The sequence below is a fragment of the Sceloporus occidentalis genome, unplaced genomic scaffold, assembly GCF_023333645.1.
Source record: "Sceloporus occidentalis isolate IW3139 unplaced genomic scaffold, rSceOcc1.0.p SCAF_4, whole genome shotgun sequence".
Taxonomy (NCBI): domain Eukaryota; kingdom Metazoa; phylum Chordata; class Lepidosauria; order Squamata; family Phrynosomatidae; genus Sceloporus; species Sceloporus occidentalis.
In genome coordinates, this window is record NW_028316984.1 from 29,990,335 (window position 1) to 30,016,818 (window position 26,484).

At 39.1% G+C, this 26,484-nt stretch overlaps 1 protein-coding gene across 2 annotated transcripts in view; it reads right to left on the reverse strand.

Annotated features, from left to right (window-relative positions):
- ZNF804A (zinc finger protein 804A) overlaps positions 1–26,484 on the reverse strand; it is a 260,991-nt gene that overhangs the window by 53,096 nt on the left and 181,411 nt on the right. The window contains exon 2 of one of the 2 annotated variants that reach the window (XM_089519616.1): positions 8,008–8,151. In XM_089519616.1, coding sequence (XP_089375742.1) covers positions 8,008–8,151 — 144 coding nt within the window. Of the gene's footprint in view, positions 1–8,007; positions 8,152–26,484 lie in introns of those variants that run through there. The other variant, XM_089519617.1, reaches the window with a different exon arrangement.

Below are 26,484 nucleotides of genomic sequence, written 5' to 3' on the forward strand. Positions count from 1 at the left end.
AGAACTTAAAGGTAAAAGTATTTCCTGTTGACAAGGTTGTCCAGTCATGTCCAACCATAGTGGCCGGTGCTCATCTCCAATTCTAAGCCAAACCAGCATTGTCAGAGATTACTCTGTGATCGTGTGGCCAGCATGACTGCACAGAATGCTATTTACCTTTCCACCAGAATGGTACCTATTTATCTACTTGCATTTGCATGCTTTCAAACTGCTAGGTTGGCAGAAGCTGGGGCTAATGACAGGAGCTCACCCCATCATGCAACATGCAGGCCTTGAACTGCAAACCTGCCAATCATGCAATCAACAGAGTAAGCATCTTAAACACTTGAACCACTGCATTCCAGCAGTGGGACTTAAACCTCGGCAAATGTGCAAAGGATTGTAGCCTGAGGTATACCACAACACCGATGGAATGCATGCATTTATTTATGACAATCATTTTTCCCTAACTATATTTTGCTAACTAATTACATTCTATTTATCTCCTGAGTAAGTCTGAGAAGCGATGATTGTATCAATGAGACTGCATGAGTGTTTTATCATGCCAAGGCTGAGATTTGATCTTATCTATAATATGTTTTGGGCAGAGCAGGTGGGAAAACACAGTGAATCTGAGAGAAAACTAATAATGACATTCTGATTTTTAGGATAATATATCATATAATATTTTTGGCTTATTAATTTGGGACTTTCTTCTTCTTTTTTTATGCTTTCCAAAATATCTGCAGATATTCAAAGCTTTCTTTGCTGAACATAATGGTTTTCTGTGCTCTTCTTTATAATAGTTTTTGCCCTTTTGTTGCCTGGTCGCACTCTGAGGCTACTCAGTAACACACATCTCAGTTTCCATCTGTGAAATTTTGGTGGTCTGGTGGTGTTTTGAAACCAAGTGAGCTGTAGGCAGTATCCTAAATACTAACACAAAGCTATGGTGAAAACATTGCATGATTGGTGGTCCTTTCCCCCTGCATTTCCCCATGGAGGAATCATTTTAGGACTCTGCACTAAATGGGTTTTCCCATGGGTTTTTCCATAGTCGCATAAGAAGATATCCAGTACCTCCTTACATAACAGCATTGCTAGGTACCACAACAGCTGTAGGTACAGTACTATTCCCACCCCCACCCCCCCCCCAACACACAAATAGTACCTGATTGGCCACAAAGCTCACACCACCATCCAACTGACCACTTTCATCCTTTCTTTCTAGTACGTCTATCTCCACATAAGTATGCTTGTGGATATATTTTTTATTTGTCTGTTTGCTGGCTTTGCCAGCTTCAAATGGGATCTTGGTGCTTGTGGAGAACTTGAATTGAATGAAAGAAGAGCCAGAGATTGGCTTTATCATCTTTTTCCCTTTCTTCTCCAGATGTGTATAGCTGGGTAGTTTTAATAAGCACCAAGGACTCTCATGCCTTATAGAGTACAGGCATCTTTTCCACAAGCAATAGCCCTGTCTTTTGAGAGCTGTGTTTCAGCCTTTAATTTCATTTCTTGCTGTGCAGCCAATTTCAAGAGAGCTTTGTTTAGCCCAGCATCCCAGCAATAACTTCACCACAACCACCACCTTGCATTTTCTTTTGGACTTAGTGTTCTAGTCACATTTTCAGACATAAGCAGAATTATATGTAAGTGGGATTTCTGTTTTTTCACCTTCTTCATGGTCCAGTGGTGCCTGTTGTTCTGGCATCCTAATCTTCTCCAGGGAATGGGAATGTCAGCAGTTTTCAAACAGTGTGGGAAGGAAAGTAGCAAAGGCGATTGCAATAGTTTTGTCCCTCGTCAACATGAATGGCACCATCCATGTCCACAAAAACAGAGAAAAAGCAAGTAGAGAGTTTGAATTTTTACTCAAAAAAGGGACACTTTTTGTATGGACACTCATTAGTCATTATATCATATTACTTATTACTTCCATATAATGAGTAACATGCTGTGATACAAATGTATTACTTTCAGCATTATTTTTCTAAAAAGCCATATTCAAAATGGTCCACGTCCCTCACATCCCTCCCAAATAATGTTTATGAAGTAATGAGCAAACATGACTTGCTGTGCAACACTGTTTGAACTTGAACATGCAGAACTAGCTATTTTATTCCTTGTTAATTAAAATAAAGTAATGAGAAATATCATTCTTTTGATGTGTTACATCTACGTTCTGTACCTGAAATTGTGTAGAACTTTACTTGCAGTGATTAATACAGACAGTGCTGTTTTAAAGCCTTTAAACTGATTCAAAGTGGTGTAAAGTGGTTAACTTTAAATTTGATTCCAAAGGAACTGAAGACCATTGTTCCCTTTTTGTATCATAACATTTCTTGCTGAATTTATCCTTTGAATACAATGAATACATTGAGATGTTCTTTAACTAGGTTCTTGTAAAATATTTACAGTTAATTGCTGACCAACCTGGGAAATAACGAGACACAAAAAGATGGGTTGAAAATTGGGCCATTGATTAACTTGACCTGTTTATTAATTTCTTAAAAGAACTGCAGCTAATGTGGGAGAATAGCCTAGTGTGGGAGCAGCTGCCGCCGGAGGTCTCATCCCCAGACCACCTCTGCAGCCTCCCCTGGGCAATCACACCTGAACCTTCAATTATAACCCAAAAGCTGGGTTATTCCATGGCCAGCCTGAATCAGGAAGTCCAACCAGAATGTCCCTCTCCCAATCCTCGAGGATTAAAGAGAGGGTTTATCTTTCAGGCCAGGCCCAAGGGCAATCTTTTCCTGCCACCTCCCATGTCGCAGGCCCTAAAGAAATAGCTCCAGAGATGTCCCTTCCACCCAATTGATGTCCAAGGTGCTCACCTAACTATAAACCGCTATAATGTTGCAGAAACTTTTTTCTTTTCTGCCACAATATAAACTGCACAGTTTTTGAGAACTGTTCAAGAGTTGGAGAAACTGTGCAGCTTTACAGTCAAAGCCTACACTCATAGTTTTTTTTTTAATGCACAGAGAAAACTGTACATCTTCTGGGGGCAGAGGAACTTGTTGTTTTTCACTATATCATTGAGAAAAGTGCAGAAAATGCAAAATTAAATTATACACTCTACCCCTGTACAAATAAAGTTACATTTTGTGGCTGCAGCCTTCGTCAGTTTGAACGTTGTGTAACCCAAATGTTACCCAGCAGGAAAAGAAACTTAGGTCAACTGAAGCTGCAGCCACATGTGGCCTTGAGGTTCAACATTGCTGATTTTGCACAACATTTTCTGTGGCGGCAGCACTGCTGTTTTTTAATGTAGAAACCAGCAATGTAGCACAACAAAAATGTTGCACTTGTCAGCAACATTGAGCGGGGGGGGGGGGGAACACATGTGGCTGCAGCTTGAGTAGGCCTGAGCTTCTTTTCCTGCTGGTTACCATTTGAGTTGCACAACTTTCAAATTTGCAAAAGGTGCAGTTGTTATTTAACATATAGGTTCGCTATAAGGATCTAAAGAACCTGACCACCAGCAATGGTGCCACTCACTCACTACTGCACTCTCAAAACTGCTTGAATGGCCAATGAAAATGGCTGTCTAGGCTGCAGAACCAGTGTCCTTAAAAATTATTTTGGAAAGGAAAAGTTAGGGATTAGACAAAGCCATTTTCAAAGACTGTTTCATTCCAAAGTAAGAAATTGCATAAGAGACTATACACAATGGAGTAAAGTTAACACACAAAAGATAAGGAGAAAAATGCTGTAATATGTTTTATGCAAGCATGTTCTTTCTTTCTCTAAATATTGGCAAAGCTATTAGCTTCCATTACGTTTCTCTTTATTTTTAGGCAAAAATATTCCTATTCTCATTAGGAAACACTAGAGGTGTTTTTCACTGCCATTGTCTTGCACAACAGCAAGAAAAACAAAGCTAAATTTCACAAAATCACACCCAGCTACTTGTGAGATTTTCCAATCACCCCTACTGCTATATATAACTCAGTATATTTAATATATATAACCCAGATGAAATAAATGTACAGTTGGAACAGAGGACTCAGAAAATAAAAATGAAGTCTTAATTTGCTCCTAAGAAGAATAAAATAAATAAAATGATACTGCCCTCCTCCAAAAAGTTCCCAATGAAATCCCAGACTTACTGGCAAGTTAAGTTCATTAACCATATCTTAGCATGTCATTAATATTAACATAATGATGATAAAGAAGGAATCAAGGAAAGCAGCTAGGTAGCACAAGGAGGCTATTGTCTCTTTGAGACTTGGCGAAAAAAACTGAAGAAAAAGCACTTCCAAAACTGTCACAGTGGCAGATTCCCATGGCACAAAAGTTAGGAAACTAAAAAAAGTGCCCTACTTTAACAAAGGTGCTGAACATCCAGTATTTCAGATGACATCAGTAGAAAAAATATTGCTTGCCCATCTTTCTAGTGGCTTTAATAGCAGTAGGGGTGAGGAGCGGAGGAAACACACAATTACACCAATTTAGTTTTGTGATTAAGAAAAGTCACCATGAAATAAGCCAGGTTTGCACAATCCATGACCCAACAAAGCAAACTGGCTGAATTTGGGAATTATGAGAGAGCGAGAGCGAGACTGCAAACAATTTTGTCACTTTTTTTTTATCACAACCAATTTTGAGCTATAAGACAAAATACAGAACTCTTCACTGAGACCACAAGTAAATCTACAATGACTAGAAACATCCAGTGAAAGCTAGTTGCACTAAATTAATCTGTTGCTGCCCTAAATAACCTCTGATGTTGTTTATATTTGCAGCTATAGCCATCAAGCTCACACAAAGAGTGGATCCAAAGTGTCCTTCAGTAAGCTGGCAAACAGACAAGGATCAGTGGAAAGAGAATACTGTCACGGTTCTATGCATACATACACACTGTAGAAATAAGGCAGTTTGACACCACTTTAAGTGCTGTAACTTTATCCTATGGAATCCTGGGATTTGTGGTTTTACAAGATCTTTACCTATCTCTGCCAAAGTTTGGCGAGGTTCCTCACAAAGCTACGAATCCCAGGATTTTGTAAGAGGGAGCCTCAACAGTTAAACTGCATAAATTCTACAGTATAAATGCACTGTGCAATTCTGTAGGTAGCATCTGTCAGAGGTTAGTCCTGTTGAGCTTAACTGGACTTTTTTCCATGTAAGAGAATAATCTGAACTGTTAGTGAAGATGGCCTAAATTCCACTTAGCCTAAGAATGCTGAAGGTTACTTATGTCTACCCTTTCCCTCAGCAGAAAATATGATAATGATTGGTAAAGTGGAAGGCAGTAGGAAGAAAGGAAGGCCCCATTACAGATGGATTGAAGTGATAAAGAAAGTTGTGGCCCTATTCATGACTGGGCTTGCAGAGATCTCTCATTCATAGGTTTTCCATAAGTGGAAACCAATTTAATGGCATGTACCAACAAACCCTTGTCCTGGTTGTGTTGATATTGTGCCTATATACTTTGGCAAGAGCAGATTTGGATCTGGCATAACATGGCGCCTTTCTTGCCTCGTGTTCTTTCTCCACTTTCTGGCTATTTTGCTAACAGATTTTAGCCAGCAAAACTCTTCTGCTGATAAATTCATTTGGAGGCAAATATCTGAAGGTGAATCTACAGTGTAAAAATAATGCAATTTGATATAACTTTTAAGTTCTGTAGCTCCATCCTACAGAATCCTGGAATTTGTATTTTCACAAGTTCTTTATTCTTCTCCGACAAAAAGTGCCATGCCCTACAAAACTACAAATCCCAGGATTTTGTAGGAGGGAGCCACGGCAGTTAAAGTGGTGTTTAACTGTATTATGTCTACAGTGTAAATTCACCTTGAGAATCACTTAGCAGAAGTGATTTTGCTAGCAGAAGAAGCTCACATTTAACCCCCACCCCCTACAACTAGCAGATCTTTGAGTTATTATTATATTCTAAATGTGTATAGGATTTTAACCTCATGTTCTGTGCTTTGGGGAACAACACAGAAACAGCTGTCTAGATTAGAAAAGTAAACCCAAGGTATTTGCACTTTCCTTAAGATGCAATGGATAAGAAATGAAAACAAGAGGGCAGTGAGGATGCAATCAGTTATATGTTGGCCTACGTGCTTTAATCAACAGATTAATCCATTAATGCTTTTGTTCACTAATTGGTTGGCTGCCTAGTTTTAATCAGTGAAGACCAATTTAATTGGTGAGGGTGAGATTTAAAGACACACTTGCTAATCTTTTGAAGTTGTTTTGAGGCATCAGTAACAGGGAAATCAGTGGTTCAATATGGAACAACTATTAGTATCTCTTATTTATTAAACTGCATATTCCAATACTTCATTTTATATCTCAACAACACTTGTAATCTTATTATAGAGAAATATATTTAAATTTCATTGTTTCATTCATGTTATGATTTGCCATCCAAACTTTAACATATGCCAGAAGGCATAGTGGTTTGAGTGTTGGACTACAGCTCTGGAAACCAGGGTTCGATTGCCCACTTGAACATGAAGTCTACTCGGTTACCTTGGCCAAGTCACATGCTCTCAGGGGAAGGCAATGGCAAACCTCCTCTGAACATATCTTGCCAAGAAAATCCCATGATAGGTTCTCCTTAGTGTCTCCATAAGTCAGAACCTACATAAAGGCACATAACAACAAGGTATCTAATAAAACAAAACAGTTCAATCTTCAGATGTTAGTACTGAGATGTATCCTGGCCTCAAAGCTACCCTGACCTCCCTTGGTTACCTTAGCCCTTCATTCCAACTCTGGGCAGCTGTTCATAATCATGTCCCACTGTACAACCTGGCATAACCACAACAGTGTGTCACTTGATCTGAGGTCAGAATAGGGTGCTCAGATTAGTCACATGGATGGGCACCTGACCTTACAGCAAGTGACATGAAGCAGTGGCAACCACTGTGGGCAGCAGAGGGGACACATTTTAAACAGTCACCCATCATCAGAATAGAGGGCTCTGGATTTCCTGGAAAGATCCCAAGCAAACACAGAGTTCTTTAAATCCATTTTAACAGGGGTATGTCCTGGATTTGGTGTTCAACAGCCCAGTCATAGTCTAGACTGTTCAGGCCAGATTTGGGCATTGGTGCCTGTGTCATCCAGACTCCCTGCCAAGAGCACAGAGAGAGAGGCCAGTTTATTTGGCACATACAGACAGGGCCAGGGTTCAATGGGATTACTCCAAGGTGGTTAGCTATAGGATGATAAGGCCTACCAATCTTACGCATGTTTGTTCAGCAGCAAGTTGTTCTGAATTTAAAGGAGCTGTCTCCTAGGCAAGTGAGGATAACAGTGTAGCCCTATACATTCAGATGTAGGTCAAACTGAGTCCAACAGAACATGTTCCAAGGTAAGTATGAAAGTGCAGCCTTGCACAATAATATATCTTCAATAAACAACAAAAAACCACAACATCACCAAACCAAGCCAGGAAACAGTAAAAACAGCATTCCATAAAAGAGAAGAAGCATTGTAAAAGACAGATCAGATGCTATGAAAAATGCAAGAGAGAACAGAATAGATTTTTTTTTTTTTTTTTTGGCCTGGTCTCTAAAACTGAGTAATGAAGACTTGCACCATAACATATATGGGGAGGGAACTACATAAATGTAAATGTCATGATAACAGAAAATGCCCTTTCTTAAGTAATCATCTGCATAATGTCAGAGGCACGAGAACTCAAAGAAGGACTTGTAATACAGTTCTTAATTATGTGGTAGATGTGTTAACCAAGAACCTGTTACCAAAGCAGATGATTGATCACTAAAATAGATAGGTAGGCAGAGGATAGAGATATACACAAATAGGCCAATTGGCAGTTCAGTTGAGGTAAGATTGATTTGAATATTCATTCTGTACTCTTTGTAATGAAATTTGCATGTTTTGATGGCAGCATTTCTCACTAGATAGGTATGTTTGCATTAAAAATCTCTTTCTGCCCCCTTATCTAAGGCTAAGCCATGAGTCACTTTTCAAAACAACTCTTTGTTTTTTAACATAGTATTGGCTGTCATAAAAGAAAACATGTGGAATGCGCACCTGTTTATGAGCATGATCATAAGAGTTGATGTGATTGTCAAACTCTTGATGCTTGTAGTATTGTTTGTCACAAAGTTCACAATAGAAGTTGGCTTTAAGATCTTCCAGGGCCTTGGCTATTGTATTCTCCTTTTCAGCATAATCCTGTGGAAAACAAAGAGAGAAGGGAAAGTGCATTCTTAGCTGTTATTTTGACACTACCAATGGGAAAGGTGTTTTTCTTTTCTTTTTTCTCTGTAATTTAATCAAATTTGTCAACATTTACACTGCTGTACTAGAAGTTGAACCACATTTGCTTTATCAGCAGAGGAACACAATGTTTTTTACACACTCCAATTTGCACTCCAGTTGACAGCTACCTCTAGGGCTTTCCAAAGACACATGGTGAAAGAAATGTATTTTTAATCCTACAGAAAAGTAAACAAATAAAATGAATATTAATCTTGCTTAAGGCAGTTAAGTTCCATGGGGAAGCACACCCCCACATCCACCCCCACATCATTCTCCATGCACAAATCACTGACCAAAAAAACCCACAAAAACCAAAAACATTTCAGTGAATAAATACATTGCAACACAACACATATTGAGATTAAAAGACATTTAGTTTGGTTACAGGGCTTTTTCAGTGAACAATAATGAACAATTCACTGCTTCAGTATTGGAGAAAAGTAAATAGACTGGGGGATTATTATGGCCACATAATTGAATCATTATTTATTTCAGACATCATTTAAGACATTCATTTTCCATGAAAAAGGTCTTTGATTGTACCCATTGCAACATGACTGTACTTAAAGAAGGGTTAAGAAACCTTGGGTCCTCCAGAAGACCAGAACTCCCACCATCCCTTACAATTGGGTTTGTTGAATGGTCTTGTGGGATGCGTAGGTCAAAATATGTGGAGGGTCAAAGGCTTTCCATCCTGGACTGTAATTGGTTTTTACTCCCGCCCCCCCCCCTCACATGCAACACCTAACTTTGCAGATATATTAAGGTAATAGTGATGTGTGCATCTCTTGCCTCCTACCACTGAGCACTAATGATCATGGAAGATGCCCTTCTACCAAGTCTGACTGCTCGTCTAACAAGCCAGTCTTCCCTGTATTGACTCTCCAAAGGAGTCTTTTCCACCTAGAAATGTGACGCTGCGAACCCAGGTCATTTGTTTCATCACTGTGCTGTAGCCCTTCAATAGCTATCAAGCTGGTATAGTGGTTAATGCTCAACGAGGGCTGAAGAGTCCTCACAGAAGCTCGCTGGGTGACCATGGACCAGCCATTAGCTTTCACCCAAACTTACTTCACAGGGCTGTTGGGAATTTAAAGTTGGAAGAGGAGAACCCTGCACTGCACTCCTTTGGAGGAAGGGTAGAATAAGTAATCATATAATTAATTTAACAACCAGTAAATTGAAATTGGGAGAAGGCATATTTGCATGCTAATTAAAGGTTGCTCATGGCTTGTGCTACCAAAATTAGCAGAGGTTTATAATTAAAATGCATGTCCTTATTGTGATATGTCTGTGCAATGGTCATCAAGGGACCATTTAACCTGCTAATTTCACTGGTTCTATACTGTGTTTGGAAGGCTACCATGCAAACAAACCAGATGTCTGCTCTCCTGGGTCAACATCATCTTCATCCCCATCTGCTGCCAATGTGTACATCAGCCCTGTCACTTCTTGATTGCTTGTCACCTCAGCAGCCAAGTGATAAAGCTATCTCTCTCTCTCCATCACACTGCAAAAAGCTGACAGGTGATGGTCACACACTGTTAAGAAAGGAGTTGTCATTTCCCAGCACTGATCCAAATATATTAAAGTACAGCTAAATATCGTATTCCTCCTGCTGCTCTTAAGGCTCTTCCTCTATAAGTAATTTGGACCATTTAAAAAAAATTGTCCTGTGCTCAAATAACAGCACATGTTTATGGACAAATTTGGATTAAAGATTCCTTTATATGGCAGAAAAGAGTGCCAACTACAGCACTGGTCATTCTCATGTAAAATGGATAACAAAAAGAAAAGAAAAGAAAAGAAAAAAGTGGGCTCAGGACAAGATAAAAAGATAAAGGTGTCCCCTTTGACAAAATTGTCAATTCATGTCCGACTTAAGGGGGCTCTGCTCACTTTTGTTTAGAGCCAGCGTTATCAAATACAACTCTGTGATCATCTGGCCAGCATGACTGCATAGAACACTGGTAGCTTCCCACTGAAATGGTACCTATTTATCTACTTGCATTTGCATGCTTTTGAACTGCTAGGATGGCAGATGCTGGGACTAGTGATGGGAGCTCACTCTGTCATGTGGGACTTGGGCCTTGAACTGCCGACCTGCCAATCTTGCAATCATCAGAGTCAGCATCTTAACCACTAAACCACCATATCCCATCAGTACAAGATACCATATATCTACAGATATTCATATGGGAAATGTCTGCAGATAAATTTCTGGCTGTTTGTGTATGCCTTCAACTCATTTCCAATTTATGGGACCCTAAGGCAAATCTATCAATGTATTTCTATTGGATAGTTTTAAATTTTTTGATGTTTAATCTCTTTTTATGGGTTGATCACTGATTTTATGACAGGGGGAAGGGTTGGGGTTTGGGGGCTTTTAAATTGTAATTTTTAATTGTTTGATGTTAATTGTTTATACTGTTGGAATCCACTTTGATTCCTTTGTGAAAAGCAGAATACAAATTATTATTATTATTGAAGTGTTTTCTTGTCAGAATTTGTTCAGAGGGGATTTGCTTTTGCTTTCCTCTGAGGCTGAGAGAATGTGACTTGCCTAAGGTCACCCAGTGGATTTCCTTGGCCAAGGGGAGATATGTCCTAGTCCAGCACTCACACTGTTCTTCACTGGTGCTCAACATTTCTTTTTTAGATTGCTGCAGCTACAAAATTGCATTGGTTGTGTGGGATAAATAATTTTTGCCTACTGATGGAAAGAATATTTAAAAAATTAAAAAATTGATCCAAACATTGTCTTGAATGGCGGGAAACCCTAACAAGAAGAATTCTAGACTGATGAGAATCCTTGCACTTTGAGTTTTATTCTGCACAAAAAATGTCCACATGGAATTTTTGCACAGAAAACAGCATTTTATGCAAAAATATATCTTATTTTCTGCAGAGAAAATGCTGTTTCCTGCAGGTGTGTGTGTCGGGGGATTATGCTGTGGGTTTGGCATCTATCAGTTGGCTCACCTCCAACAGGCCATTCGATTCCCCTCACGTATTGACAAATGTTGGCAAGCAATGCCACACATTTACCAGACACCAATTGCTTCCTGCTCTGCTCTAACAGGTATTTGTCTGTAATTTCCAGAGCTCTACATTCTCCTCCTTTTTTGCTGCCATTGATTGCCAAGTTTGCTGGGATCAACTGTATTCCATGTAATAAATCACATTCAACCCATAATTCAGTATCTGGCCTCTTGACACAACATTTCTGCACAAAAACTTCTGTCTTCTGCCCATGCACATGTGCACATACAGATAAAATGTTTTTTTTTTGTTTTTTTTTTTTGTGCAGAATAAATCCCAAATTGCAAATAGTGAAGAATTATTTTGTAGTGGGAGGGAAATGGCTAAAATTACTCATATCTTCATTTGAAAATGACGCTAGTGAAGATTTCCATCCCTACCCTTTGATGCTCAAAATTCTACAACAAAGACTTTAACTATGTATGGAATAAGAAATACCAGATGTCCAAGATGGGTTTAGGAAAACAAGAGACACTAGGGATCATACTGCACACATCAACTGGATAATGGAGCACACACAAAAAATTCAAAAGAAAATCAGCCTGTACTGTATATTATATCAAGGCCTTCGGTTGTATAGATCATGAAAATCTATGGATCGCTCTCAAAAAAAGTAGTGTGCCACAGCATTTGACTGTCCTGATACATAACCTGTACTCAGGACAAGAGGCTATCATTAGGACTTTAGGAGGCATGGAAATTGGATAAAGAAACAACATGTCCCAACTATCACAATACTTTTTAGTAGGCCTGCCACCTCTACTTTGTTGCCATTGCTGTTGTTAATTTGCCTTCTTCTTCAGCCTTAAATCTGCACAGTTACTGAGAAGAAGAGATATAGAGGATAAGAAATATAAGACATATAGAGGATGTGGCTTAAGCTTCTTATCCTTGGATTTCCTTGCATTGCTTGCAATGTAGCAAAAAGCCGCAGGAATCAATAGTGCTCTCCCTTGAATTGGTGTGGGTTTTGCTTATGCCCAACAATGACACATTCTGATACTGTCCCTGCTAAAGACATATTTGTGAGATAATCAACCACACGTCTAGTTCAGCAATTCATTACACATTTTCTTGTGCTTGAGAGAACAGCTCTGGGATGGAGGATCTTGGCAAAAATCCACTATTGATAGAAGGCTCCAATTTTCTTTTATATATATAAGTCTGAATAATGTAACAAAACTCTCAAATTAATTAGTAGGATCCATCAACATGCTTAAGGCATTGTACATTTGATGAGCTAATTAAATGTGGGTTTTTTTTTAAAAAAAAAAAACCTGTCAATTTTACTGAACCATTGTGTCTAACAAAAGAGTAAATGGGATGATGCTAACTGTGCCATTCCGAAATAAGATACAGGTAGGTGAGTAGTTTTTCAAGACTGACTTTAAGGTGGTAAGTTATTCTGTTGCACTTGTTCTTGAAGTCACCCCTTTTTTAAAATCCTCACAGACTTCTTCCTGAGAACAGTTCTTAGGAAAGCTTTCTGAAGACAAATTTGATATCTATCTTAGCAAAATCATTAACGGGATCATCTACAAAAATGTTTTCTAGTTAATGGCCTATACTAGCTAAGCAGCCTTTGGTGTCGCCAAATGAAGTGCAAATGATGATCACATTTTGTTGTTGTTTTTGTTGTTTTACAAGATGCAAACCATGTCTTATAATATAGATGGAAAAAGTGAAATCCATGTTCAACATGTAGCCCTTAAACCCATTTTCTACATCCCAAGAAGCACCTCTAAAGCTCCCCAAAAATGTGTATGCATGAGAGAAGGAAGGAGTTGCTGCCACAAAATGCTCAAAACCACTCCAAAATATGGCAATTTTGTCTCCTTTACCTGCCCTCTAATGCCAATCCACCAAATCAGCCTAAATTGGCTGAGCTCTGAACAAAAGGCGATGTCACATTCCTGCCAGTTTTGTCAAGACTTGCGATCACAGTCCATTGGGTGGTTGTGAGATGAAAGATGCCTCCTTGGTTCAGTTTCCTACCCTTGTGCTAAACTTAGATTTCAGAGCAAATTTAGCTGTTTCTTTTCGGACATAATGTCAGAGGGACATCAAGGAGGCCAAAAGCATTTTGATAAGACTGGTGATGACATTTTTCAGAGACAGACAAAACTGTTGTTCCTTTTTTGATAAAAAAGTGTGGGAGGGACTGTAACCTAGTAGTAGAGTACAAGCAGAAGGCTCCAGATTCAGTTCACAATGCCTCTGCATTAAAAGTATCTGGACAAAACTTGGAAAGGGTTTTTTAAAAAGATAAGAAAAGAAATAAGTTATAGTTCTAACCCAACATAGCTATTGCTATAAATACAGTTTCTAAAAGTAACTCCTTATTTTCCCATTTTCTTAAGAAGACTAGAATGTTACTTTTTAAACATCTCAGGGGCTCTACAGACCAGCACTTTGTAGGCGCAGTGAGGCTGAGTGCCTGGATGTTCCAAGCCCTCACCGTGCTGCCTAGGCGCCATGTTAGTGCGCACCCATTTACACGGCACATGCCATGATGACACTTGTCGTGCGCAGTGCCTCAATAGCACTGTGCACAAGGGGCATCATCATGGCATGCGAGCGCACCTATGGCACCCCTTCCAGGACACAAAAACAAGGGCTTCTTTTTGCTCCTTCTGGAGGCCATGGCATGTGGTTGCTGCAGCCTCCATCCAGGTCTGTATAGTCCCTCAATTCTACAAGCAGTTGGCATGTGGTTGTGGCACAAAACACAACAGAGCAGAACACGATGCACAGCACAATCCAGACTTCAACTGTGTGATCTTCCTCTCCCACCATTTACTGAGGCCTCATACCCATAACTGTAAAAGTAACTAAAAAGGTGTAGTTGTAGTGTAACAGAGGTCAAGCTATCCTTCCTTATTACTATTGTATTGTAATATAGGGCCCGAACAGGTAGGCCAAAATAAAGCTGCTTCAGGTCACTTTGGAGGTATGCTGTTTAAATGATGCATGCATTCTAAGAGGACAGAAGCTGTGCCAAAGCTGCGCTGGATTGGAACACAGCTTTGGCACAGCTTCTGGACTCAGGATGTGTGTGTCATTTAAACAGCATACCTCCAAAGTGACCCGAAACAGCTTTATTTTGGCCTGTCTGTTCGGGCCCATAGTTATATCTTACTTGGGGAGGGGATTTAATTACAAGTTACTAGCAATTTCCCAGTTCTCAGTCATATAGCAAGTGAGGCAACAGGCCCCTGCCTCAGACCCCGTAGAAGTACTACCACTCAGAACAGACAGTTTTGAGATAGTTAAACAAAGATTGGTCTGGTGTAAGGTAACTTACTCTGTTCCTAATGGGTTATATGCTCTGAAAAATGCATCCAGCTCATACATCACTGCTCCATCACAAACCTATCTGGTCTAAGACAGGTTTGTAAGAAAATTTTTAATTTCCAAATTGTATATGCAAGGCATGGAGAATATTTTGAATGTCAAGATGTTTGGCCTATGACTGTCAACCATCTCAACACCATGGTCAATGGCAAACCCTCCAAAATTTCACAAATGAAAACTGGGACATGTGTGGCCAAGCAACATCAGTGTGGTGAAGAAGGCAGAAGTTATTAATGAGGATGGCTAGGTATGCTTGGAGATACAGTTTGTTTTTGCCTGAGTCTATTGGGCAGGGAGAAATCCCACCCCCTCTCTTCCTCTCCCCAGAAGTTCCCAACCATATGCCATAACAGTGCAGTATACAACAAGTGCATATGTAAGCATCATTCTTCATGTGTGATTTGAAGGGGAAACTAAAGCTAGTGTATTTCAATGGAAAAATTAGTCCAATAATTTTAGAACTCCACCAAATCCTACCAAGGTAATGATGGAATAGATGTTTGTGCCCAGTTGTCAGTGTGTTCTAAATAAGCTAAAGTATTTGCAACTGCAAAAGTACCTTTAGATAAAAAATTGTCTCATAAAATTGCTTGATTAAGTTTTTAAATGTTATCCAAGCTGTTATGCATGGAGATGTGGTTATTATCTATTATTTATGATGCTCTTTTGCTACTTCAGAACTGAGGAGCTAAATCAAAGGGATAATATTATTTCATAGAGATGCACAAACAGAACTACTAATGATATTTGCAAGCTCTGGCAGACTTGCCTATATTCTTATCAACAAAATGCCCCCGGCACTGCCAAACACATAATAAGAGAGCTGAGGTAGGCTTTTCAGTGCTCTGGGTTATCGCGCCCTATTCTGAATTGAAGTCCTTGCCAAAGCAGAAGAACACCATTCGCTGATCAGGCTACAGTGTAGTTCAACAGGTTGGTATAAGTGAGAGACAACCTTCTGGCCATGCTTTGTCTTGGGAAATGGGAGAAAGTATCACATCCAAATGATGCAAAAACTAAACTTTTCAACTATTTTGTGGGAAAGATTGGTATTCTTTAGAAGCTCGGTAGATGCTTCTTGGTGTGTGTGTGGGGGGGGGGGGGGGGAACCTTGGTTGCCACAGTTTTTTGCAACTATCCCAGGCTGTAGGAGATTTCAGATGAAGCCCAGCTGGCATCGACAACAGCTCACTCATGTCATTTCAGCACATGGCATTTCTGTGCACTATGCAGGGGTTCCTCATGGATAATATCTTAACAGAAAGAAGATTTAGCATTTGCAAAAACTACCCCCTAACCTTATTCCAGGTATGGGCAAAGTGCTCCCCAAAGCATCTGTGCATCTGGCTCCAGGGTCCCCAAATCTCTGATGCTCTCTACCTCCCAGCATTCAAAAAATGCTTTCTGTTCCTCTGATATCCTATAAAATATGGCTAGCAGTTCCTTGATCACTTCCCTCCTAATAAAAACCAAACAAAACTGAACTTCCAACTACTTATATGTTTGTTTGGTAAGTTTTCTGTGGGTTTTCCAGGCTATGTGGCCATATTGTGGAAGTACTTATTCCTGACATTTTGCCTGCATCTGTGGCTGGCATCTTCAGAGGGTGTGGGGTGGGGTAGGGGTGGGGACTCTATGGGTACCAGCTGTGAAAGCCTTCAACTTCACTTTGTTTGGTAAAATTTTTTTACATTTCTGGCTTTAGTGTGGCCCATGGTGGATCCTATAGGACATAAACAATTCCCCTGACCATTCAAAATTGTATATCCTTGTACCACCACTAAACCTGAAAATAATTAATTCAAAGTAAATGCTTATTGGCAAAAAATATATTGGGGCTACTGAGGTGTAACTAAGGCCCGGTGCATACCGCCAAGAAGCAGCATCCAGGGGACGATTCTAGGGTTAGGGACTGTGCACCAACTGCACAGTCCCTAACCCTAGGACGTCACAGTGGTGGCGTAATGGCAACCTCCCATGAATATGGGGGCCGCCATCATGACATAAGTGTTGCACAGCATATAGACGGCACTGCGTGTCACTTACATCACAAGTGCGCTGATGGCACATTCGCAACGTGTGTGCGGTGTCCCAAGAAGAACCTAGTTTTTCCAGGTTCTTTTTGGGGCGGAGGGACGACACACAGTTTGGCTGCTGCGGCATCCCTCCACAGGAAAACCGGACGCCTCCAGCCCGCCCTTTCGGGGTGGTTGTACCGGGCCTAAATTACCTTACAATTATTATCTGGCAAGAGAATACTTCCCCTCTTTTTCAGTATAACTCTTTGTGTTCTTTTTATAGTTACAGTTTTGTGTGTGTGTGGATTCTGGTGAGTGTCACACAACAGAACAGCAGCTTTTAGGAACCTGCCCCCCCCCCCCCCAAAAAAAAAAGTTAAACATAATTGAGAGCAATGGACTAAAGCTAAAGAGATTCGATCTAAACCTTAAGAAGAACTTCGTGACAATAAGAGCAGTTTGACACTGGAATATACTGCCTTGGAGAGTGGTGGAGTCTCCTTCGTTGGTTTTCAAACAAAGGCCATCTGTCATGGGAGTGCTTCCTGATCAACTAGGAAACAGGCTCCTATCACTTATAGTGGCTGCTGGTAAGTAGGTATTGGTGGACTTTCATGGTCTCTAGGTAGCCCCTAAACTAGGTACAATGTAGTGAATGGAATTACATAATGAGTGCGTAACTCTAGGTTAAACATTTGAAATTGTCATAGAGGATTCTGGAAATTACTCTTAAAAGTAATATTTTACATTCAGCATCATCTGCACCATCTTTTTCTTAAGGCATCAATGAAATTTCCTGAGGGGTAGATCAAGATTGTCATGCAGAAGGTAAAAAAGGACAATCACGGCTGTTTCTTCACTGGAATTCACTCTCTAGATCTACCTCTCAAAAGATCAATCAGGGCCGCTTGTCAGCTGAGAACACCTTGGCATGAAACAGTTGTCAGGCAGACCTAGACTGTTCTCACTTGCCAGTGTCTCAAGAACCTCCCTTCTATCTGAAGACTCCACAGGTAGCAGATAGAGAGCTGACATGGAGGACATGTGTCAGCTTCCCAATTAGTCCTTCTGTCAAGCTTGCGTTTACTATCAACCAAACATGGGCAGCAGCATCATGTGAAAGTATTCCAAGAAGAGACTAAATTTGTTTCTCTCTGCAGCTTAAAAATCTCAGAGATGGAAACACACTACCTTGGATATTGGCCACATGTTTTCCAATATTGTGTGAAACATAGATAAGAACATTGTAAAAATGGTGTGAAGGTATTCCCACACTGGAGCACAGGAAAGTCAGACTACTGCACCATCTAGCTGAGCAATGGCTGTCTAGGTTTTCAGGAGGTGTCTTTCCCAGGCTTATCTACCTGGAGATGTCAGAGGTTGAATATATGACTTTTGACTTGCACATTATGTGACTCTCTCCTTTTCCCAAGCAGAAGAACCATGTTTCCCAGAAAGCTTTTTTAAAATTACAGAACACCCCCCCCCCCCATCGCACCCCACTCCAGTTTGGGAAGGTAAGGAGCTCTGTCTATAGATGTTCACATGTAACAAGTCCAGATTGTGCTGAAGTTACTTTTTTAAAACTATACCTCCCAGAGTCCCCCAATCAGCTGGCTAGGGAATTCTGGGAACTGTAGTCTTTATTTTTTTTAATACATACAAACAAAATAATAAAACACGTGACCATCAGTTATTTACAATATGGTGATTATATAACATGTAATCCCAACATAAATACACATTGAACATTAACTTCCTCAGTTCCTCTAATACATAGTCTCATATCTTCTCGTTATTTCCATATCCTTATTTTTAACTATATTACAGTTATGTTCATTTTCAATAAAGTTTTCATAAAGTTTATTCCATACACTGACATCTTTCCTTAGTAATAATTTAATACTCTAAACCAATTATCATTCTTCCTGCACCTTTCAATACTTAGTATTGCAATACAACAGTATCGGAAACCATTCCTTCTCTACTACCTCCATGTCTTTATAGTTTATGAGGCAAATTTGTTTGTCCATTTTCACACATTTCGAGTAACTTGATTAACCAGTCATCTACCTTAAGCATTTCTTGGTTCTTCCAGTATTGTGCCAATACTACAGTGGACCCTTGTTATACGCTGGTGTTTGGTTCCAAGATCCCCCGTGTATAACAAAATCCGTGTATGCTCAAGTCCCATTAATTATAATGGCAGAGCAAAACGGTGTCCCTTATAAAAAATGGAAAATCAAGGTTTGATCATTGAAATTTATCCTTTTTTGGAACATTTTCAAACCGTGTATGCTTGGATCCGTGTATAACAAATCCGTGTATAAGAAGGGCTGACTGTATTTGGGCAGCTGTTATTAAGTAAAACATAATGCATCCATGTTTCCTCTCCATCTGTACTGGGATTTTATTCAACGTATTCAACAAATATATTTCTGGTCTTACATATGTTATGTGTCACATTTGTTCAATAGTAGCATGTATATTTTAAGTTTTAGGCAACACCACCAGATATGAAAGGAAGTGTAGTCTTTAAAAGAAAACTTTCCCAGATTTCTGGCATCTGTTTTTGCCTTTTCGTATCTCTGTTTCTGGCACGTGCACTTTCTCTTTTGTGTGTTTTGTGTTTCTTGAAATGTGTGTGTGTGTGTGTGTTGGGGGGGTGCATGTGCATTTTTTTAAAAATCTACACATCTGTGCACAATTTTTTGAATTATGTGCATTGTCTACAGCCATTAATTCATTGGCAAAGCATGTGTGTATGCTTTTTTTAATGGTATACATTGGATGCTCAAGTCCCATTATATATAATGGTGTAATAAAATGATGCCCCTTATATAAAATGGCAAAATCATGTTTTGCTTTTTGTAATTTTGAGGAGAATGTTTTCAAGATCTGGTTGGTGGAATCAATGGATGCAGAATCTGTGGATACAGAAGGCTAATTATACACATTTTCCCACTCACATAGTTAAGCCAGCCAAGTATCAGTGATAAAGTTAGAAAAGAGTCTATTCTTTTGTAAACTTGATTGACAAAGCAAGCCAATGCTGCCATGGGCATTCTAATTATATTAGGTCATTATCCACTTTACTAGAAGCCCAGCATTTTTAAGTACCATTGGTTCCATTGCAACAGTTATGAACATCAAATTGCCCCATTCAAGCAAATGGGACCATTCTTGCTGATTTTCAAAAGCTTTGGGCCTGAACAGACAGGCCAAAATAAAGCTGCTTCAGGTCACTTTGTAGGTATGCTGTTTAAATGATGCATGTGTCCCAAGAAGCTGGAAGCTGTGCCAAAGCCATGCTCTAGTCTTAAGGACTGGAACTGAGCTTTGACACAGCATGTGGCCTCTTAAGATGTGTGCGCCATTTAAACAGCATACCTCCAAAGTGACCAAAAGCAGTTTTATTTTGGCCTGTTTGTTCAGGCCTTTTGTTCCCTCAAGTGGTGAAAAATGTATGATTGGCATGTTACAATTTTTTTTTTTGTGTCTTATGTTTTGTGTGTTTTGTTTTTTTATTAGTCATTGGAAGTGAAACATGGGGTTAATTTTGAAGTCTGATTCTCAGGCAATGCATATCTGATGATTTTTATAAAATAGTTAATTGTTGGGAATGCATATCCTCCTCAACACCTAGTTTGACTTTTAGTGTAAACCCATTTGGTCATTTTTCTTTCTTGGAGACAGATAATCATCTTCTATGATTCCCTTCATCCCCCCCCCCCCCCCGCTTTCACTTTAATGACTATTTTCTACAACTGATTTTTTTTAATGGCTATCATGAGCTTGCCAACCATTATTATGTATACTTAAGTTGTTTATTTTTCATTAATGGGCTTCATTACAAGAGACAAACTGATTCCCTTTCAAATGCATACATTTTAATGGCTTTTACACACACATACAGACACACATCTATGCATGTGCATGCAAATGACTGCCTGCAGACAGTAGATCTTAATCATTTCTTCTCTTGAGGTGTTCCAAAAATGTATCATGAATGAAAGTAAATACCTATTCTGAACAAAGAACTTTAGAATTTAAAATTATATGTATTCAAACAGGTGCTGAATGAAATCCAAGGAGAAAGCTTGATTTTCTTTTACAGGTGTTTCTCTCAACCCCACTTTTGAACCCTGTTTTTTATTTTACAATATATTTCCAGTCCATTAAGCCTTTTCATGGAAATTTACCATCTTTCTTCTGTCCTTTTATAGCTTTAGGGAGTTTCACTACTAGTCTTACTTGATGTGTTATGAAGTTACATGCCATAAGTACTTAAAGATCAAGTCACTGAAAAGACATTTCCCAACTGGGCAGACCTTAAATACTTGTACAGAGACTTTCATGTTAAATGTGCTGGGAATTTTTGTTTTGTTTTTGTTGGGACACATGGGGGGGATGCTTGAACATACTTTAAGAAGCATATTGTAATTCATTGCCCAAGAGCCCTAATACTCTACTTCCCTTGCCGTGAAGAATAGATTTTCTCTTAAAAGATCTGTATGCTGTTCAACAGAAACAAGCTCAACTTAAATTTTAAATTCACTGACTATTATACAGCAAGATGAATCCAAATAGCCTCTTAGGCCTCAGTGGGCATACCAATATAACCCTGGTGTGTGTGCTGTAGGTGTTATTCTAAAGCCAGTATATACTTTTCTCCATAATTTTCCAGCCAATGTAGATGATGAGGAATTGAAGTGAAGATTTTGCATACCTTGGATTAATCATGGATCAGAATAGAGATTGTAATCAAGCAATCAGAAGAAACCTATGACTGGGAAGGGCAGCTATGACTCAACAAGATCCTAAAGTGCAGAGATATACAATTGAACACTAATGTTGGGATTGTCCATATTATCATATTTCCCATCATGATGTATGGATGTGGCACCAGATGGAGAAGAAATCTAATAGAAAGATAACTCATTGGAGATGTGGTGCTCTAAAAGAGATCTGCTAAAAAGGCAAACAAATGGGTCCTAAAACAAATCATGTGTGAACTCTCCTACAAGTCAAGATGACTTAAGGCAATAAAGAATAAACCCCCATCCCATCAGAATTTCAGTATTTTGCAATTTGTGTAACAGGCCTATAAGGTGTTTATATTTGATCTGACTGGTCAGTCAGTCCATACAGGAGTTGATAGTGCTTAGTGAAATATTAGCACCATTTTTTTTTCTACCCCAAAGCTTCATGCTGACAAAAGCTTCTTCACTGCCTGTCAGCCAAATTAACTTCCTAAAGAGATACTGGCAGTTTCTTAGCAGAGAATTGGAAGCGGGTTTTTTTTTTTTAAAAAATGTCATTGAAGATCTTAAAACAGACTTGTTAATTATTTAATCTATAAAATTGCTAAAGATAAACCTGTGAAAATTTGAAAAAACTGATTGCTTTGGTTCAGTTCCTTGGAAACACGGAGGGCTCATGCACATGATCATGTTAACAGATGATGATCTGTTTATTTATTTATTTTTTAAAAATACATGTTCAGTTTCTTAAAGTCTTGTTTTGAATCACTACAGTATATCATGGTTCCCATGATCCTTTGATCCTCTAGACGATTTGGACTACAGCTCCCATAATTCCTCACTGTTGGACAAATTGTTGGGGGCTTCTGGGAGCTAAAAACATCAAAAACAAAAGGAGGACCAAAGGTTTGGAACCATTGCACTACATAATCCATCATACTGATACTGAATTACAGCTTCCCTCCCCCTCGTTTTGAGAGTCTCTATCTTTAACATTTATGTGACCAGTATGAACAACAAAGTCCTCACCATGCTGTTAATACTAATAATCGCTGAAGTGGGCTCCTGCAGATCAGTTCATTTTTTGAAGAATGTACCAGAATTTGCAGTATAGAAAGAACCTGAGGTTTAAAATTCAAAACTGGGATTAATCAGAATGGAATATTTTCCTCATTTCTCACAAAGCTACATTTCTTCATAGCTTGTGTAAGAATGTGTTGTTCCCAATTCCATTCCCTCGCAGCCAAGATAAACTGTATGAGATTGTTCCAAAAAGTATGATAACATTTTCTCCTATGGCCTTTTGAGCCTCTAACTGAAAAGCCAACGTATACACTATTACAACTGCCAAACAAATAACATTGTCAATAAATTGAATGAGGGGCAGAAGGACTCTTTTAGTAATGTAAAGAATACTTGCAAGCTATTTCACCCTATATATAAAAGGGATATATAATCCCTTTTGTAATCTCACCAGTGAGAGAAAACTTTATTCTCTATAAAGTTTTATTCTCTATAAAGTTCTTTGTTCTCTATACAAAGACCAAATGAGGAAAGATGTTTATCCATACTTGATGCATGGTCCCATGGTCCATCTGTGTGGAGGACCTTCTAAGACACTCATCATACACCAAAGAACAGGCAGTGGTGGTTCTTTCCAAATGATGCAATTCCATGCTGATATGAGTATATCCAAAGTAAAGAAACAAATAGTGGAATTATATGTGTGTGTCCTTCCAACCTGACTAGAAAAGGTACCCCATTCCAATGTGTCAGTATCCATGTGAAATTCATACACATTCCCCAGTGTTGTGGGATCTACAACAAATGGAAATTGCTCCATTCTCTTTTCACCTCCCTCCCCCTCAAAACTGTAAAGGTAGCCCAAAAGAGAAGGCTGTAGCAGGGAAAACCTGACATAGTAATTTTGATTTTATTGGCTTCTTTGTGGCCAGGATATGTTAGTGCTCCAGTTTAAGGTGTGTAGCAGCCCAAATTAACAGAGTGCTCATTCTGCATAGCAGGCCAATGAAAGCACAACTGCAATCCAGCAATGAGTAAAGTTACAGGTGGATGACAGCTGTGCCACACTGATGTTCTTGTGTCCTATTATCACACAGATCTGGTTAAAATATTATTTATTTTGCACATTGTATCAAGTTCAAACCCCATTTGGATAATTTCTCATGAAGGAACAAAAGGAAATCGATTGAATTTTATCTAAAATTAATGCAGTTTTCATGGACAGCTTGTTAATTAAGATAGTATTTTCTTGACTACCTGCAAACCATATTCCTGATTTTGAGGTGTTTTCCCCCCCTCATTGTCACAGATATGAAGATCATGCTCACTGTGAACATTTCATGTTAGCACTCTGACTCAGCAGTTTACTCTGTGGTGTCTTTAATTTGTTACAGACTAAATCTTCTTACAAACAACAGTCAGAACCAAAGGTCAGGCAGAAAAATCAATGCTGACATCTTCGGTTGACCTATACAACTGCCGAATTCTTCCATTTTTCCCCTAATGCTTGATCCATATACAAGAGATACCTAATCTAGAAGCCCATGAATTACTCTAGTGCAGCACACATCTTTTTCCTAACTTCATAGGTGGCTCATAAAGAAGATTAAAAAACAAACAAACCCAAGTCTTAAATATACTATTATATTCTCTTCTGGATTTGTTTGTTTGTTTGTTTGTTTGTTTTGGTGGTAGCTATGCCTCTTGAGTCCTCAGGTAATACCTTGGGACAGACCATTATGAAAAATGTTAGATATTGCTCAGTTTCCTGCACAAAAATGGTGTTTCCAGAACAACAACAACAAAAAGCTAAATCAACTGTGTACGAATTTAGCACAAAACAAATCCCCAATTGCAGTCCTTTTCTGTGCTGGAATTAATATGTCTAAATTGCAATATTATTTTCCACACAGAAAACGCTGGTTCTTGTGCAGAAAATGCTGTTTTCCACACAAAACAATAACATGTGAATTTTATGCAGAAAAAGTCCTGAACTGCAAAGATTCTTGCCAGTCCAGAATTCTTCTCAGCAGGGCTTCTTAACACTTGAAAAACATCAAATATTGTTTCCATTGTACCTCTGGCTCAACATGACAACCTCCATTTCCCTCTGCTGTTAGGAATGGATTTTAGTCCTCTCTGTCGACTACCTAAATCACTTCATTTTCAAACTTGTTTCATGCTAAGACCTCTTTTTCTGTGCACACAACAGCTCCACCCCAATGTAGTGAATCCTCATTCCTAACTCACACTGAGTTAGGAATTGATTCAAACCTCCTAGTCTAATGCACCACATTGACCCTTACTACTAAAAGACCCCAAACCCCAAAGCTGTAGTGAATGGGTGGGACAGCATTGGATGCTGTAGCCCTTCTGAGTCACACAGAGATCAAGCCAGGTGGGGGAACCAGCTGATTCCTTGCATAAGCTGGTCTAACATTTTTAAAAGGAAGCACAGAAGAGAAATACAGTCAATTTAAAGACAAGATTTCCAAACCATACCCATCTACTTGCTTCCCTGGTATCACAGCCTTGATCACATATTGCAATTGTGTTTGGAAGAAGTTGCAGTGCCAGGGGCTAGGATGTAGTTTATTTTAAGTGAAACTATCAGATGGATGGGTTGGATCTGCTGCACCAGTGTGATCATGGTCAAGAAGAGAACCAACACTTTCTTTACATAGCATCATATTGTAGACATCAATATTCAGTATTCACTTGATCATTGCCAGTGTCCTTTATTGAGGGTTAAAGCCTTGTTTTTATGTTAAATGGCATCATATAGGTCAAAATTTATCAAACATGAGGCTTTCATGGCTGGCCCTTCATGTTCAATTTCAGAGGTAATGAGAACACTGGAATTCATTTACCTTGCAGAAAGCTTTTCTTTGCAACATTTTCTGTTCCAAATTAGTTAAATATTTGCTAGCAGGTACATTCTGCCTTTTCCAATAAATAAGCACTTTCTTCCCCTGGCAATTTCATTTTTGGTTCTAATCAATTTGTTTATGGCAACGTAACTACAACTACCAAACCCCTTCCCCTCCCACATATAGACACACATTTTCAGGAGGTGGAAATGTAAGAATTATTCCTATGCAATAAGATTAAACCACAGTCTCTGAAGAAATGTGTGTGCAAAATTAAAATTATAGATGGGAAGGTATTAGGGCAAATAAATGTAAATTGTTTTAATGTGTATTTAAGGAGCTGTTTGAAGCTAAAAATCATGTCCCATAAAACTTATACAGCAACATAAGACCCTGTAAGTAATACAAATGAAAGGCATTAACTTTGTCTGCAAAGAAAATATATTTGTCTGTAGCTATACAAGTATTAGCTGTTCAGTCTTCCTTTTAAGTCAGTACATAGGAGGTACTGGTAATAATCAAGCATCCAAGAAGAACAACCATTCCAGATTCACTGAAGCTGTTAAAAGAGGACAGACTATGAGTTCTTTCCAATGTTCCCATAGAATCATAAGGCCAAACCTGCTTGATTAGACTGGCCTATCTAGCCCAGCACCATGGGCTACTAGCCAAACAGAATCCAGTGGGAAGCAGAAAAGAGGGGCATGAGACAGTAGCTTTATTTTACTTTTGTTTGCTAGCCGTTAGTATTAAGAAGAATAAATCCTATTTCTCATCCTGAAAGAAACACATAGTCATTATTAAGAGTGTAGAAGATTGTGGCTATATGTTTTCCCTGCCTGCACTTATGGGTAAGGGGCCACAATGCAACTATAATCCTTAGGATGTGGAAAAGAAGTGTCACCAACTGCTTCCCACATGATTCAGAATATATCTGGGAGCCCTTTGGCCCTCCAGATATTTCTTTATATTACAGTTACCACAAGCCATTGCCATTGACCATGCTGCTGGTGGCTGACTGGAGTAATAAGCCAAAATGTCTGGCAGGCCAAAGGTATCCCTATTGCTGATCCAGAGGATCTATTACCAGGTGCCTTTTCACACTACACATTATTATACTTTAACTAACACAGCTACATCTTGTTGATTTCTGAGATTTGTTGTTTGATCAGAAAC